This window comes from Sciurus carolinensis, chromosome 15, assembly GCF_902686445.1.
Source record: "Sciurus carolinensis chromosome 15, mSciCar1.2, whole genome shotgun sequence".
Classification (NCBI taxonomy): Eukaryota; Metazoa; Chordata; class Mammalia; order Rodentia; family Sciuridae; genus Sciurus; species Sciurus carolinensis.
Genome location: NC_062227.1, coordinates 74,569,889 through 74,588,588, shown reverse-complemented (window position 1 = coordinate 74,588,588; position 18,700 = coordinate 74,569,889). Strand labels below are relative to the sequence as shown.

Genomic DNA, 18,700 nt, shown 5'->3' with positions numbered 1-18,700 from the left:
TTTCACTTTTTCTCCATTTAGAATGATGTTGGCCTTGAATTTAGCATATATAGCTTTTACAATGTTGAGTTTTATTCCTACTATCCCTAGTTATTCTAGTGTTTTGAATATGAAGCATTGTTGGATTTTGTCAAATGCTTTTTCTGCATCTATTGAGATAGTGACTGTCACCTGGAATAGGGCTTTGGAATTTCCTGGACATTGTGTTGGTCTGTGCTGAGCTTGCCATCTGTTTACATGTTTACTTTGTTCCTTCCATGGTAAAACCTAACAGTTCCTTTATGGGAGTTGTCACCATTTGTAGGACATCTTGGGTTTTCTTTGACAAAAGATAATATCTTCAAATAATTCATTTCTTCTTATCCAATATTCATATTTTTTTAAATCCATGGTTCTAATTGTGATAGAGGTATATCTGAATTGTTATTCAATCTTAGAGAAGGGAGTTTTCAGTAGGCTTCTGGTAAATGTTATTTTTTTCAAGTGAAAAAGATTACTGGCAAGTGCTGCAGTGCACAGCATTTTTTTATAGTGAATAAGTACTGAATTTTATCAAGTACTTTGTTTTTTAATCTGTTGAGAGCATTAGGTGCATTTTAGCTCCAAGTTCTTCCTATGAAGTATTCACTGATATTTTCCTGTAAATTTGCCTTACATTTCTGGAATAAATGCCATTGAGTTATGATGATGCTTTTCAAATTGATGCTTATAGATGAGATTGGTATTTTTTCTATTTCATACTTTCCTCCCAAACTATAGAACTGAATGCTTAGCACATTAATTTTTTATTCCTATTCTCTTACAAATATCTGCATTTAAGGCTATAGAATTTCCTCTAACTACCAATTTAGCTACGTCTCATACGTTTTGATGAGTAGGTCCAATATTTTCTGAGTTCCCTTATTGTATCTTTAATTCAAGATCATATAAATAATTTAAATTTCAGAAGTATAGAACTTTTGACTTAATTATAATGATTTCCATTTTTGTCGCACTATGATTAGAGAACATGAGCATATGATCTATGGGCTATTTTCTGTTTTCTACATGTTAAGATGTGAAGTTTTTATTAATATTCAATGAGTGTTTAAAAATAATGTGTATTCTCTAATTTTTGTTTCTCCTGAAGCTTCTTCTATGTTGTGCAATTTTCTGTTTCCTTAGGAACATTTTTCACATGATATAATTTTTATCAAATGCACTTTTATTTATTTATTTATTTTGGTGCTGGAGATGGAACCTAGGACCTTGAGTATACCGAGTATGGATCTACTACGAACTGCCTTCCCAGCTATCAAATGTGTCTTTAAAAAAATCTTGTTATGATAGTCAAGTTTTCAACTTACTTAGTTTTAGGTTAAACCATAGGAAATTTCTGTTCCCTAAGGGTTATTCACCTACAACAAGAGCAATTTCAGATGGCTCAGCCCTACAATTCTATTTTCAAATTTGTATAAATCTTAAAATATACCACAGGGATATGTTTCATCCTGGTTCAGGTATGTTTTATGTTGCTGGTGAATCACAATATGACCTTTTTCTGAAACAATGTGTTTTTCCTTTGCTTCCCATTTATTTTCACCATTCCTTTATCTTACAATTTGCTATTAGAAATAGCACCATCTGGATTTCAAAAACTCAAATCTCAGATTCTCCCTTCCATTTTATAACAAGGAAACTTAACTATCTTCATTGATTCTGATTCTATGTATTTATATTTTTCTACTCTCTAAATGATTTTGCTTGTGATCTTATTTATTTTCTTTTCCTCCTTATTTTACTATTTTCAATTGCTTTGATTGTTAAATTTCCTTTTTTTCTCATCTACTCATTTGAATGTATTTACATTCTTTTAGCACTAACATTTTTATTCAGAAAATAAAAATACATTTAAAATATAAACATAAGAGATTTATCTGTTTAATATCTTTTGTGTTATATGTCACTCTTTATGAAATGTTATTTTGTTTCTCTCTTCTTTTTAAACCACCCAAAATGCAGTCTGTGTTACTATTATTATTTTTACAGCTAGTGCATGTGAGATTTACCCAAATGTTTAACTGTTTGCTCCTAGTGCTTCAACCCTTCCTTCTGAGCTCATATTTATTTTCAAGTGCATCCTTTATTTTCTTCAGTAGTGAGCTTCTTAAGTTCAGTAAACTCAGTGTGTTCCAAAATGACTTAATCTTTATTTTTGCATGGTATTTCAGTGAATGACAGAGTCCTCAGCCATATGAAGATGGCTTCCATTATTTTATGGCTTCGTTTTTTGCATCTGGATGTAGAAATCTTAGTCAAATGGAGAGTCAGTTCATCACTTTTGGTCCCACCTCAGAGGCATGGACGTGCCTGATGTGAGTCTGGGGGTTCTCTTGTAGGTCATCTGTCTTTCCTGCTGACATTTTCTTTCTGTGTTGGGAACTGGGCAATTCTACTCTCCTGTTTCAAAGCATGTACCATGTTTTACTTTTCTTGCTCAAACTCAATATGCTTCTTCAATGTAACACGTCATGCTGTTCATCCACCCATTCTAGAATCATTAGTTATCTCTTTTTAAATATCACCTCATCTTGGCTTATTCCATCATTTCCTTTAGGAGTTGTTATTAAATTTTTTTGATATTCACATTCTATTCTGCATGTTTAGGGATATTTTATCTTTACCACTCTTTAATCTGTCCATGCCATATCTCTCTTAGTCTACAATTCACTGATTCTCTCTGCAATTGTGTCTTATCACTTCCACAGTTCACTGAGTTTTTAAAAGTAGATGATTTAACTCTGGTTGACCATGTAACATGAGATCTACCTTCTTACCAAATTTTTAAGTGTACAACACAGTAGTTAAAACAGCTGAAGGTATACAGATCTCTGCAGGGCATTCACCTTGCGCACTTCAAACTTCATACCCCATGAAGTATAGCCCGGCCCCACTGGCCTTTGGCTCAGTTCCCGCAAGCACGAATTCCTCTCTGCTTCTAAGAATTCTGCTATTTTCTATACCTCCTCCAGGCTCATTCCTGCTGTACTTGTCCTTCTCTGAGTGGAAAATTTGACTTTGCATAATGCCCTCAAGGTTAATCAATATGGTAGCACATGGAAGGATTTCCTTTTTTTCTAGATTGAGTAATATCCGATTGCATGTCCACACCACATTTTCTTTATCCATTCATCCATCATGGGATATTTAGGTTGTTTGCTTTTCTGGGCTGTTTTTAATAGTGCAGCAGGGAAAGCAGGGGTACCATTCTCCCCTTGAGATCCTGCTATCAAGTCTTTTGGATAAATACCCATAAATGGAATTGCTTGATGCAGTTTCATGATTTTTAGGAAACTTCATACCCTGTATCATGGTGGGTGCACATTTACCTTCCTACTAGTAAAAGGATTCCAGTTTCTCTATATCCTCTTCAACATTTGACTTTTCTTTTTAACAGTAGCTATCTTAACAAATGTGTGGGGATACCTCCTGATTTTGATTAGCATTTCCCTGAGGTTTAGCTAAGGTGAGCACCTTTTCATATATCTGTGAGTTACTTATATGTCTTCTTTAGAGAAATGTCCATTTGAGAGTTTTCAACTTTATAAAATTAGGGGGATTTTGTTATTGACTTATAGGATATCATTATACATTTATGAAATGTGAAATGAACTTTATATAAGATATATGGTTTGCAAATATTTTCTTCTATTCTGCAGGTTTATTTTTCTCTGTGATGATTATTTTCTTTGCTGTGCAAAATCTTTTTGGTTTGAAACAGTCCTACATATCTATTTTTGATGTCATATGCATCATTGCCAGAACCAAGCCATGAAACTTGTCCTTTATGTTCTTAGAGTTTTATGGTTTAAAATCTTACTTTTAAGTTTCATCTATTTTGAGTTAATTTCTGTGTATGGTACAAGCTAGGCGTCTGCATTAGTCAGCTTTTTGTCACCAGGACCAGAGTCCCTGACAAGAACTGTTAGGGGCAGTTATGGTTCCTCGATAACTCCCAGAAAAACGCTCCGCAGACACAGGTCTCACACGAGGAACTTTTATTTTATGCGGATGATTCACATCCGCTCAGGGAAAAGGGAAGAAGAAGAGAAGAAGATGGCGCAGGGTTTTCTCCTCAGATATCGGAATTTCGCGGGCTGGGAGGAACCAACGGCGGAGGAGAATTATTACAGACTGACTGATGGACCAATGACATATTAGAACGTAATGTGGGAGGCAGGAAGATTACAGCAATGTAAGCCGGAAATTCCTGTAACGGGAGAGGCGGGCGTAATGCAGATTGACAGGTGGTTGGGAGGCTGGATTCCTCTAACGGGAGAGGTGGGCATAGTGCAGATTGACAGGTGGTTGGGAGGCTGGATTCCTTACAAGAACATCTTAGAGGAGGAAATATTTCCTCTGGCTCCTGGTTTCAGAGGTTCAGTCCATGGTGGACTGACTCCATTGCTCTGGGCCTAAGGTGAGACAGGACTTCACAGTGGAGAAGCACTCTGTGCATCTCATGGCTGCTGGACAGCAGAGGGAAAAGGGGAAAGGACCACAGGGAAGATGCACTCTTCCAAGGCACACACCCTGTGACCCACCTTCTCCAGCTGCACCCCACCTGCCTACAGTTACCACCCAGTTAGTTCTTTCAAACTGGGATGGACTGAGCAGGTTGCAGCTCTCACAGTCTAATCATTTCACCTCTGAATATTCCACACTAACTAGTGAGCTTCAGGGGGACACCTCAGGTGCAAACCGTGCTGTTTTATACTATTACATGTAAATATGCAGCTTTCCTAGCACTTTTTAAGACACTATCCTTTCTCATTTAACATCATTGGCACCTTTGCTGAAGATCAATGGCCATATTGTGAGAATATATTTCTGGCTATTTTGTTCCATTGATCTATATGCTTTTCTTTAGTCTTGTTTTACACATATTGCTTTATCTACACATATTGCTTTGTAATATATTTTGAAATCAGGAAGCATGTTGCCTCCAGCTTTGTTCTTTTCTCAAGATTGTTTTGTTATTTGCAATCCTTTGTGTTTCCATATGAATTTTAGAAATTTCCTATGTTCTGGAAGGAATGCCATTGGAATTTTGAATGGGATTGCATTGACTCTATAAATTGCTTTGTGTAGTATGGACATTTGGACAATACTAAATCTTTTAATCCATGAACAAAAGATGTCTTTCTATTTACTTGTATCTAATTTCATTCATCAATGATTCGTTTTCACTGTACTAGTTTCTTTTAGTTAAATTTATTCTTAAGTAATTTATTCTTTTTGCTGCTTTTATAAATGAGATTGTTTTCCTGATTTTTGTTTTAGATAGTTCAAGTTTAGTGTACAGAAATGCAACTGATTTTGTGTGTATATTTTCTTTGTATCCTGCAACATTACTGAATGTGTTTATTAATTCCAACAGTGTTGTGGAAATATCAGGCAAATTCCTCTTTGAAGTTTGGTTATGGGAGGAGCTGGATATTAGGCATTAGGTAGAAGAAATACATGGATCAAAGAAAGTTTTTCAATGACAGTGAAAAAAGTCAATAGAAAAGAGTAAGTCCTGACAGCTTGAATCACTATCCTGAAAATATATATTTACTCTTTAACAATTTAAGTTATGAGAACTATTTATTAATATTCTCGCCACCTTAACTTTATCCATCTCTTCTGTATCTCCTATGACTTCCTCTGAATCTCTCATTATCCTATTGCACAGAAATTTCTCTTGCTAAAGGTCATTCCACTGAGCACTGGAGGAAGAAGGGCCCCAGGCTGTTCTCCTTTCATTAAAGGTGCAAGCACGTGTGCAGTCCTGTGGGACTCGGGACAAACAGATTCAGATGCCCAGTGGCCTGCTTTTAGGTGCTTGCTATTTGTGGGAGTCCTGGCAAAAGCCAGATGCTCAGCACTGGATCCTGAGGTTCCAGTCCATGAAAAGTGAAGTCCAGGCACCTCCTTCTGAACAGGTGGAGGTAGAGTCTTACTCCTCTGCCTTCTCATCTTTCACCTATGCAGGCTTAAACCAGACTCCATGCTCTTCCTAAGCTTCTAACCTCATTTCTATAACTTCTTTGTTATAGAATGCCCCATTATCTATCCCTTCAGCTGCTGCCATAACTTTTCAAATGTCCTTTACTTTATATATTTCCCCTCAACAATACAGTGCTCACCAGGCCCCAAGCATGATCTTAAAAAAAAAACGAGGATGCCACCATAGAGCCTACAATTTTTGCATGGATTTCCAGGACACCAGAATGAAATTGTGCCTCTTTCCCATGGCCTGCAGGGTCCCTGCTGTCTAGGCAAGCTCGCTGTCCCTCTTCAGAGGCAGTGGGTCAGCAGCCCTGCCTCCACCTTCCAGCCACGCCTGCCTCCCCTTACTCTCCAAGGCTCTCTTCTGTCTGAGGTGTCCTCTGTCTGCAATTCCCTCCATAACACTTTGCAAGCTGACTCTTTTGCCATTTGAACCTGAACTCAAATACCTCTTCTTAAAGGACATGTAAACATCCGGCCCATTCTTTGTCATCATCTGACACATTTTCTTCTTAACATTATTCTTCAGAGTCTAAAATTGTGTATTATTTTCCTTACATGATTCTTACAGTATTTACTTCTATGTGAATAAATGTCTTGTATCTCTTTTTCATCTCTGCATCCTTAATTACCTAGAAACAGTCCAATGCATGGTCATTGAATGAATGAAGGAATCAGCAAATCTTGTATAATTATTTACAAGTCTGCACTTCTTGTGAAATAGGGATGGAGACCACATTGGTTTGTGCTGCACAAGTGAAATACATCCCCAAGATCTACACAGGCCAATAAGCTTTGAAAAATAATCAATTCCACTTCTATAAACACGAGTGTCATTAAAGATTATGTATGGATGTTTGTTACAGCGTTATTTATAATAATAAAAAGTGGGGGATAACAAACCTCATGATGAATCTTAGAGTGATAGTTAAATACAAGGCATTTAACTATCTAACACCATGCGGTCCTGATCTGCCACATAATTGGATGTTCAACTTCAAAACATGACAAATAAATGTGTATAATGTGTGCTCATAACTGTATATGTAAATATATGAATTTTTTTTAACATACAATTTAATCTATTTATCTATATTCATATTCTTAAAGGTTAACAACATATGGTAGAATTAGTGGTGATTTTTACTTTAGTTATATATTTCTACTTTACTTGTTTTTTCTATTTTTACTTTAGTTATATATTTCTTTATGTCCTGAACTTTTCAATTAGGTAATATTCATTTTGCAACTTATCAATTAGATTATTGATTTCAGTTAAATTTTGTGTATTTATCTATTAGAATTTTATCATATTTTTAGGAATCATACTGCCTGAATTTAGAAAATCACTTTTCTACGGAAGATACAAAAAATCGTTTTTTAAAAGGAAATAACACTTGATTAAGAGTGCATTTGCCCTTCTGATTTTGAAGACATAGGGGACACAACAATAATGCCTGAAGAAAAGAAAAAAAAAAGTTCCACAAAGAAAGCTTATGGAATAAAAAAGATTTGAGACTGGGAAAGCAATTTTGAAATCTCCAAAATAACTCACTTTTAAAGAAATTGGAACGAGAGAGGAGCACACTTGAACTTGCTGGAAAGCTTAGTTAAAAGCTTGAAAAGTAATAATGAAAAGTAATGGTAACCCTCAAGAGTTAAACCAGCTAATTTGCATATACAATGTGCTTTAAATTGTTCCACAAGAAGACTAAAGCTGTTACGTGGAATTTGTAAAAAGCAGTGCCTGACCGTACAGAACTCATCTTTAAACACGAGGATTTTCCGTGAATTGCTTAGATGCCTTCCATCTGGGTTCTCTCATTTAAAGCACATTTGAGACTTGCTGTTGACTGTGTTTCAGGGAAATAATTCTTGTAAACCTTGATTATGGTTCAGTGAGAATGTACCGGGACAGAAGGACGGAGACTATAATGTTTTATTCCACCCGGGGCCTTAAACTCTACCACTCAGGGAATAGTTAGGTAAGCCAAGGAGCTAGAAACCAACGAACGCTGTTTGGGTTGATGATCCTAATCTTTGTCCTTAGGCAAGTCATTCTGCAGTTTTGTCCTTCAGTCTCCTTATTTGTAAAATAGAGGCAATTGTCAAAGTTGTGAAGAAGAAACCCCATGGCCCAGTGTGAGGTGATCAACCAGGTGAGCTGAGTTTACAATGACACCACTGTTCTCCCACCTACAGAAAACCCTCCAACCTTCCAGGAGTTTCCTCTTAGGAGCGGGTGTGGCTCCCATGAGTTTGTTTGTGACATCTAGCATAAGGCCTCATTCCTGGTAGATCCCCCCATTCCATAAAGAATTTCCAAACACATTATGCTTTCCAGTTGTTATCTAGACCACAAAACCTCTGTTGGAAACCAGGTCAGTGTCTACCCATCTCTGTTCCTCTACTGTTTGGAGAAATTACCTGCAGTTGAACAAAATTGGGTGAGATTATTGAACTGGGCTGAGGTCTCTGGCTTCCTGACTCTCAGTGTCTCTTTGCCTTTAGAAGGATGGATTCAGTGCTGAGGACCAGGAAGGAAGCGGTAGGTTAGGACGTGAATTGTGATTTCTCTTTTTACATATTTCACTGTCTTTAACACACTCCAAAAGAAGCTGTAACATTAATGTAGACATGCTCAAATAATAAAAATGACCATGCTAAAGTTTGCTTTAAAAAAAATGTGAACTTTTTTTTGTGTATTTAAGAACAATGTTCAATTTTACCATGAAAAGTTTTGATGACTTTAAAGATATTTTACATAGAAATTGATGAACCATAAACTGAGTGCTGAACCCAAGAAAGGACCATTCAGGGACCCCAGAACCTGCAGATGGCTTGTTTAGAAACTGTTCTCGGCAACCTGAGGTCTCTAGTCAGGGCAGCTGGGAGTGGCCGGGGGTTGGTTGCCTGCTGGTGGAGAAGGTGGTGTTCAGCAGGCGTGTCCTGCCCCTCTCCCCAGCGGGGGGGAAAAAAAAGCAGAACTTAGGAACTTAGTTCCTAAGGAACTTAGGAAGGCTGGCTGTATTGCCCACAAACAGCTTAGCCGCCGTAAAGGTAATATTCACAACTGGGGTTTATTTGACTCCAAATTTCAGGACTCTAACTTCAATGTCTCATCACAAACACTGTGCCCCTGCCCCCCATTGGGCTGAGCTGTGACGACAAAAAAATCATTCCCAAAGTTACTGCATCAAAATCCAGCGGAAGAAGCAGGTTTTTAAGCAAACATGTGGATAAAATAAATTTATGTATGAATGTCTATGAGAGCAAGGAGAAGGAGTGATTAATTATAACTGCAGGAGATAAGGACGTGGTGTCGTGGGGGTGTCTTGTGCATTTTTATGACGTCCGCTTTGGGGAGCAATTGATTCACTTATCTCTGAAAAGCGATATCCAGGGAGGCATTTTTTGCTTTTGGCTTACATCTCTTAAGGTAAAGATATGCAGCAAATGTCCATAAATATGGTTTAATAGACAGAAAATGTTGCTTCTGGAAAAAGACTCATATTTCTAAAGGCTGTTGCCAAATCGCCAGGAGCAGTTTGTGCTTGTGGAAGACGTGTGGCCTCTGAGGTGCTGCCGAGGGCCAGGACCAATTCACCTAAGAACATGCACCCCAAGTACTGGGAGGCTGGCCTGTGAACCACGCAGCCCCCTGGTTCACTTTCATTGAAATTTCTGTATTTTTAACTTAAAGGAGGGGGGGCGGTTATTGACTTTGTAATCTGGGAAAACATCCCATAATAAGAATTTAAAGAGAAAATGTCAATGGAAGCAATTTATGTACTATGAGGCTTTGAAATTGAATGGGCAGTAAGAAGGACAGAGGGTCACAGCAAAGCAAAGAACAAATAAATTCGTGGATGTACCTTGCTAATCTATGGAAGAACTCTCTAGCATTTTCTGAAGGTTATCTCTATTTCTAATTTGCCTGTTTTCATCTGTCCTTCTGAGGAATCGGAGCCACAGATGCCCTTTCTGTGAGCATGGAACGCCCTCCGGGTCATTAGGTGAGCTTCGTGCTGACACCAGAGGTCTGCAGCATGATTACAGACGTGCAGAGGGCAGAGGGACATGCACAATTCAGAGCTGGCATTTGGATGCTAATGGGGGCTAATGAAAACAGAGGGGAGGCTTCCCCCTTTCAGGAGGTGCACACCCGGCCATCTTTACTCACGGAGTAAGGTCGTTCAGAAACGGAGCAAAGGAACTCCCATTTAATTTTGCATCAGGACATTACACACATCAGGGAAGCTGGAGGGTGGCTCACAGTCCCAAAGAGCCTCTCCTTGGGGATCATTTTCAGCCCCCAGTCTCCTCTACTCACCACTGTGGTGTACTGAAGAAGGACCGACCCAGGGGAGAGCAGCCAGAGGGGGACATGGATGGAGCAACCAGGTTAAAGGGACAGCTCTTCTACATCTCACCCCTGTTCCTCTGCCCACCCAAAGACTGGCAAGAGCGAGTGTCTTGATCGTGACACAAGAAGCAGACACACTAGCCAAGACCTTGCAGGCCAAGGGGAGCGTGAACTGTCCAGACTTGGGACTGGCCGCTGGTCCCCAGGTCCAGGCTCAGAGAGGGCTGGTGTTGACCGCATCACCTTCACGAATCCTCAAGACACATTGCTGAGTCACTGGTGCCTGAAATGTCCCTGGGGCCACCAACGGTTTCACTAGTGTGCTTTGTTGCTTTACAAACCCTGACTTAAGAGATGCCACTGTGTCGCTCCTCATCTCCACGGGCTGGATGGCGATTCCAAGTCCTGGTGAGAGCTGGAAGTAAGAAAAGCCCCATCATCTGACAGGGTTGCTTTTGTTTCTTTCCTACTCTCTCTTTCCCTCAGGTTCCCAGCATGCTCCCCAAGCTTCAGATCTAAAGTCGCAGCCGTAGGAGGGTTCAACAAGTAGTGGGGTTTGAACGCTCACTTTTGAGTCAAGAGTTTGAAATCATGTTTTGTTTTCTCTTCTCCTTAAAAATCACGGTTTCCTTAGGTCTACAGATAACATCCTTTGTGTGATGTACACATTTTTCATAGGTGCACAGGAAGTTAGTGAAATATAAATAGCAAAGTACCTTATAATACAAAGCAATCTCTACTAACTGGGAAAAAGAGAGGAGAGGAAGGTGTTTATCACCCTGCAAGAAGAGGGGGCGTAAATCAACCTGCTCGAGGCACACCGGTAGAGACCATCAACAGCCGTGGCCCAGTTCTGAGGCAACAGGTACGAGTTAGAAGCTAAGGATTCCTCTCCTCACTCCGTTGATTACAGGTGATACAGCAGGGAGACCATAGTGACTGACTCTTCCAGAGCGGCCTTCTGGGAGTGTGTGGGTAAGCAATCAGGCCCATTCTGTGGCACTAATTCTCCAGTCATTCAGGTGGAGCAGCAGCTCAGTATTGATATTCCTGTCTTTAAAAGAGTGTCTAGCAATGCAGGACAGGAATGAGTACGGCAAAACCGAGTTGAGTTGAAGCACTGAGAGTGACAGACAGAGGTTCCAGCTAAGTGCTGACAGACTGCAGCTGTTTGCACACCAGGAATTTTCTCAGCTCTGGTGCATGTGCCGCTTACTCTTAAATCTCAATCTAGTAAATAAAGATGTAAAATATTTCTCCTTTACCTTCCAAATAAAAGCATTCCTTCAGAATTCATTCCACTCATTAGTATGAACTCTTTTAATTCGCCCTGATCTCAGGCTTGCAGTTGAGAGAGTGACGCTCTGTGGAGACAGTTCTGCAGATGCACCTGAGTCCCTCCACGTCACCGGCAGCTTCCTGGATGACGTAACACCCACATGGCCAGATGTGCACCTTGACCCGGACAGTGCACAGAAATTGTGAGCCCCCTGTGTTCTCTAGGTGAAAAGAAGTGAGATCGCTTCAAGGGGCACAACTCAGAAGGGAGACACAAGGTAACCATGCTTGTAAATGAAGTTTGTGGGGAAAAAATGCCAACCTGCATGGAAGAGTGCTGAGGTTCACTGTTTCTATCTCTCTTTCTCTTTGCTTCAGTAGTTTCATTCTACCCTGATTCCATTAGGGCCTAGCCCCAGTAAAGATAGTACTGAGGCTTTTGTCTGCCACAAAAGGACAACGAAATGCCACTGTTGTCAAAGGATCACTAGCGAGCTTGTGTTTCCATCTGTTTATTATCTGCAACCTGTCCATCCACCTGCTACCTCCCTCCCTCCCTCCCTCCTACCTGGATATCTTTGTATCTACCTTTCTGTGTAACAGTAAGACAAGGGGTATACACAATGGTAAGATGTAGTGCTCAAAGAAGAATGTAATGCAAAGAGCCAACCAGCCGTGCAGTGGGATGCAATTTACACTGCCTACCTTTTCTATATATTTGACATACAGCAATCACTTCAGGCAATGTACATTTTCTGTTACACAAAACCACCAACCAACCAGAGAAAAGTTCCTGAGACCATGTAAATAAACTGTTCACTGCAATTGATGAGGCATTTCTTTAAGAAGCCCTAGCTTTACTAGAAATTAATATTAGATGCATCATAGAGAATTCCAGTCAGTTACTGTTATTGAGTCCAATAGGTAAATTTAGATCACCCTTCAAAGGATCTCTGGCAAAATTCTAAACCGTTTCAGTACACTCCAGTATCTTTCTTGGATGGATGTGAAATGATCTTTGAAGTTGAATTTCAGTCTAAATGTCAACACTCTCTTTGGAGAAAAGTTTTAATTATGTCACTATGAAAACAACCATCTTCTATTTTCTGGAAATATATACCAAACTATTGACAAAAACTGGTTATTATTTCATTGATTTCAAACTTATTCCTAACTATTTCTATCAACCTCTTACTTTTTTTTTTTTTTGCTTAGAAATGTGATGTTTTTAATTTCCTCATTCAAATATTCCATAGTTTATTTTCTCTGAGTAAATGTCAATGTGTGTTTATGTCTAAAGACAAATAACTCTATTTTAAGTGAATATTCTCATTCTAATCACAGGAAAGAGGAAGATTAATTTGACAAGATCATAACTTAAGAGTTTCAGTGTGGGATTCTGGCCTCTGCCGAAGGAAGCCGGGATTTGAGAAGCTTGTCTCCACTTTCTGATTCTTGAAATTACCAAACTAGTTCTTTTTGATTTTCCCAACCCTCTAGTTTTTAACCCTATGAAATTTCTTCTCATAAAACTAGATAACACAAAAAGATAACAACTATGTCTGAAATATAGGTAGTCGAATTGGCCATAGAAGGCCATTTAAACTACAAATGTAAATGGCCATTTAAAATATAAAATGCAATTACCTTCAATAAGTGGCTAAAATCATTCCAACGGCTTTTATTTGTGGAATAGATCTTTAACCACCAATTCTAACTGATCAAATTCTATTAGTCTAGGCTTCAAATTCTGGCAAGTGAACATTACTCTAAAAATATTCATGTTATGTTAATTTGCTTATGATCAACATTTAGTGTTGATCCTATAAACAAAGACGTTTGTTGCTGTTGTTGTTGACAGCAATAAACGTCTGGAATGCCTAACCAGGCTCAAGGTCATGACTACTCGGTTCTTCACCAGGTACTGAGTGTTTCCCTGTTCTGTTCAAGCCTCACACACAGTACTGGTGCACAGTATCTGTTGGCTAGATGAGTGAACGAGCATTTCAGCCTTATTTTTCTTAGGCTGAAAGAAAAGTCCTCCTCCAGTGTGGGTTAGCTCTTAGTCAACTGTTGTAGCCCAATTATTTGAAGGAAAATATTATTCATTTTAAAACAAAAGAGAAGCATAGGAAGCAACTCTTGAGCAGAGGTTTCTGCTGCTTTTGATCAAATATCTGCTGTCTGTTAACTTGACACCTCACAAGTCATTCCCATATTGTTAATTAGTCATCAGGGGAAATAGAGAAGCAGCATATTTACACTTGGCCCCTTCCAACCGCACCCTCCGGGAAGGGTTTGCATGTCGAGGCTTTCTCTGAACCTTAAAACTTCTGTGGGGAGGTTTGGGCAGCCTGTTATTATGGAACCCGAAGTTAGTCCTGAACTGATACTTAATCCTGTTAAGGGGAAAAGATGCTAAAATAGAATTTCTTTGTAAAACACAGCATGAAACAGATCTCAGCATTAGCTTTTAGCTCCTGATAATGTGTTTCTTCAAGGTCTTGTGCCAAATTGGATCCTTAGCGCTCACAGTAATTTTTGGAATAATTTTTACCACAAGTGTATGCAATTACACCTTTTAAAAGGCAACCGCGTCTCTCAGAGTTCCCACTGTGGCCAGTGACAGCCAGTAAATGGCAAAGGAGGAAAAGGAGCGCAGCAAATGCAGAGTAATTTGCAAGACGGCGGGTCCACCTGGGGAACTGAGGGCCGGCCGTCCATCAGGGCTGCCCCGCTGGTTTAAAGGTACTTGCCTTGCAAACTGTAGATCTCTCCAACGCTGTTCTGACGCGTGATGTGGTGCCAGTACGCACTCCGAGGGAGGGAGATGGATTTGGATAACGTCATGGGTTCAGTCAAGCTCGTCTGAAGCTGAGAGAGAAAGAGAAGGTTTCGTAGGGTTTATTGAAGATATTAAACTGGAATCTTCTGTTGAGGTTTGCATTTGAGTGACACGTAGTAGCATCTGTCCTAGGTCCCAGCATAACTGCCTATTTAAGGGTAACTTTTTAAAAAGCAATGTCATTATTCCCAAGTTCTTAAGTTAACACTTGTACACAGCTGAACTCTAGCTGGGAAGGGAGTGCTAGGGTGTCAACTGATTCCAAGGAACGTCTCAAAGGCTGAGAGCCAACCAGGAATGCCGGCAAATCTCCAGGGAGATAATCAACTGCATTCCACAAGACACATGAATTTGCATTTCTGTGAACAAGAGCTGCATGCATTCCTCTCAGCTTTCTACGACTTACAGAATGGCAAAGATCCCTCAAAATGTGAAGCTGTGAGTCCCTCAGAACCAGACACCCAGAACAAGACACCCATGAGTCATTTTTACGCATCCCAGCGCCTTCCCGATACCTCCTCCCTTGTACAATGAACAAGGCTCCTGCCACGGAACTTGTCCATATTAATCAAGTGTTTTCTCTGAGAAACTGTAATAAAAGGTTGGCATGTTTTCTTATTTGAAACCTACATTTTAAGGATAGCAGAAGGGACTCATACCATATCACATCACTTGCTCAGGCATATGCTAAGTACAAACAAAGCAGTAGTTTACATTGAAGTTTTTGAAAAGATCTGTTTTTATTGATTCACACCAGGTCTTAAAAACCTCAGAGAAGTGGGTTGAGGTGATCCTTAGGTATCTTTCTTTGACATCTGAGCAAACACTGACTTTTTGATGGACAATGTGAATTCTTTAATGAATAAAATTTCACATTTTCCCTTACTTTATTCCTGACTCAGTAAAAATTGGAGCTTTAAATATTTTCTCTGTCAAATCTAACCTTGGACTCTATAATGCCCAGCCCCACCCACCGCCAATACTTCACATTCCTTATCCAGCGTTGAGCGGGGCCCTTCATAGGAGATTGCCGTCAGGAAAGCACCTGATGTGACATGACAGACCCTTAAAGCCACATAAAGGCAAGTCGTTTTTACATTTTAAGAAAGGTGTAATGAGAGTTTGAAAGTACCAATTTGATTTTGCTTTCTCTAGTGGTAAAACATTTCCAGAACTACTCTCTCTTCTATCTCTTGTCACAAAGTCCCATCTGTCCACTTAGAAGTCTGGCATTATTGAAGGTTCTTTAAAAAAGATGACTCCAAACAGCAGCATTCCCAGTTTTTACATTTTTCAGGATTTGGCGTATTTCAAGCTTCCCTCCTTATTCACAAGCATAGGTAGGCTGTCCACAGCCTCCTCCCGCTGTTGTGGGGAGGGGCAAAGGAGAAGATGAATTTCTGGGTTTTAATATGGCAAGAGTTTGGAATCTTTGGGACATGGTTAATGTGCATTTCTAGCTGGGCCCAGCCCTGATGGTTGGAGAACATCTGCTCAAAAGGCTCCCGCGTTAAGAACGCACCACATCTGCTCACACAGACTGAAGTTCATCACTCCCAGCTGCCCCGAGAGAGAGGCGAGGCTCATTCTATGAAAGTGTTACTAGGAGAGAAGGCTTTCGCTTTGAAAGCCAGTTTCCCACGTGACACCTAAACTTAATTAAACTCATAAAACTTTAGCTTGTGTCAGCAATGTCCATTAATAACATCCATTAATTCATAAAATAAACCTTATATTAATCACAGTTCTCTTTACTGTCTATTCTTTTAAAATATATTATTATTTGTTTATTACTTAGCATACAATAGATCTTTCTGAAATTTGATGAAAGTGATTTTTCTTCCATTTTTCTATTCTGGGAAATATTCCTCCCCCCACCCCGGATGATCAGTCGTAAACATCATGGAAACACAATAAACATATTTTGTTTGCTGGAAGCAAATAACTGGAAACCACTGGAGGGCAATCCCTCCCTCCAGTCACCTCACGCTCCTCTAGTTCTCTCTCTTCATGTTGTCAAGCCCTAGGAAGGCTTTTATGGTGTTCTAATTTTCCATTGGTTTCTTCTCTCTTTATTTTACCTTCATATTTAATTGCAAAAAAGGAAAGATTTTGGGTTTAAAACTGGGTTATGGATTTTCTCGGGATCCTCATAGATCGTGGGCACTACGATCATGGAAGTGTTCTCTTAGACGTCATGGAATCCAGTCACCGCTCATGCCTACTATGGATTAAGTACAGCTCTGGACTGAAGAGTGTCCCTGAAGTTCCTGTGCTGAAGCCCTTACTCTATTTCCTTAATCCAAAAAGGTCTTCTTATAAGAAGAAGAAGAGACCCCAGGGATTAATGAACTGTGACAGCTTGATAAGACACAGCAAGAAGGGAGCCATCTGCAAGCCACGGAGAGAGGCTGGGAAGCCAGCCCCACTGCGACTTCGATTGGAACTCTCAGTCTCCAGAACTGTACAAAAATACATTTCTGTTGGCTAAGCACCCAGTCTGAGATATTTTATTTTGACATTCTTAGCAAACCAATTTAAGTACTCTGTGCTGGGGACAGTCTAATAGAAAATGAAGCATCTATCTGATTTGTCCAGTAATTTTCAACTTTACTATATGTACTATAAACTGGTCTTTTTGATTGGCACAATGACTGAGACAATGAATCAATGGTCCAAGAACTTTTATTAGAGAATTTCATTGGTTCTCATTTTAAACTCCTGATAAAACTCTTGATGAGAGAATTCAACAAGAGTATGTATAATAACAGGAGTATATATAATCATCCTTAACTATTTCATGTTATAATAAGGCTTCAAGTGAAAGTGTTAAGATAAAAGTAAGTTTTAAAGTTCTATAGTATTATAGTAATTTTTTTTTAGGAATTGAGTTTTACTTATTTATTGGTTTTACTTATTTATTCTTTGTATAACAATGTAAACATTCTATAAAAAATATTTTATTACTTGAAAAGCTTGTGATTTCCTCATTAACTTGCCTATGCACTATTGTCAAAAATCAATTGACCCAATACACACCCTGCCCTACACACATATTCAGTGAAGGTCAGTAGCACAGTTCAGTTAAAACATTCCAGGCCCTAGGAAACTGTCAATTCACTTTCTATAGATTTGCCTATTCTGAACATTTCACACAGTGTTCCTGAGCCTTGTGTGGTGACTGAAGTAAAGGGACAGAGGTCATTGTAGTTAAGAACTCTCTTCCTAAGCATGTGATAAGTATGGGAAAGATTAAGAAGGATTTCAGTCAAGAATATAATTGAAAGAATATTGCTTCAATATGACCTGGAGGGTTTTTAGGATCATAAGAGTAAATATGTAAAAAAAATGTGAAAATCTACATTTATAATGAGAACAAATGTCTTTTTACATACTTTAAAAAAAGAGAAAAAAATGTACTGTGAGATCATTTCTAAGCAATTACATTGTTTTAAGAAATGAAATGAGGTGGATCCATGTCTGTCAAGTTCTTTCGTTCCTTCTCTGGAAGGATCTGTGTTGATTCTTATAGTGGCATTAGTCAGTGAAAAATTGCTCAAGAAACAACAAAAAATCCTGCAGAATTCCCTCAGTATTAACCGTGGGCTCTTTCCTGCAGGCAACACTCTCTGCTTCTCCTTTTGCACAGACTGAGTCAAGATTCAGAAAGAGTGCCTCGGCATAGGTGCAGAAATCAACTGAATACAGAAGCATTTAACAGATTTTGAGACACTTGCCCAAACTTTCTCCCATTTTTGGCTCTAACCCTGTTTTTGTTGCATTCTTTTGAAACAACTGTTAGTTTGCTGGAATACTGAACAATGAATCAGAAGCCACTTATTTGGCACCTGGAAAGAGTAGAGAACACAGCTCAATAAGGTCCAGAGAGCAGCTAAAGCATTTCATTCTGTCTGTGGGTCGCCCACCTCTCAGCGCCCTCAGCAGAAGAGCACATGTGCGCTCTGAGTGAGCCGCACGGCAATAAGTTAATACCCTATTTAAGCATCACGCAGATAAGGGTTTTGCCTTCCTAAAGACAATGAGGAAGGAAACAGCGAACCTCTCTACAGGACTCTCATAAAGCTATGAACACGAGTGGACTGGGCTGCTTTTGATCCTTCCCATTTTTGCAATAAATAATGAAACAAATTTATTTATTTGTAAACATCCGAGACCTG

The 18,700-nt window shown here is 39.3% G+C and overlaps 1 protein-coding gene across 1 annotated transcript in view; it reads right to left on the bottom strand.

The window, feature by feature from the left end:
* Positions 1 to 18,700, bottom strand: part of Dok6 (docking protein 6) — a 428,272-nt gene that overhangs the window by 70,067 nt on the left and 339,505 nt on the right. Inside the window, exon 7 of the mRNA XM_047526969.1 lies at positions 14,434 to 14,551. Within this exon, the coding sequence (XP_047382925.1) occupies positions 14,434 to 14,551 (118 nt within the window). The remainder of the gene's footprint in view (positions 1 to 14,433; positions 14,552 to 18,700) is intronic.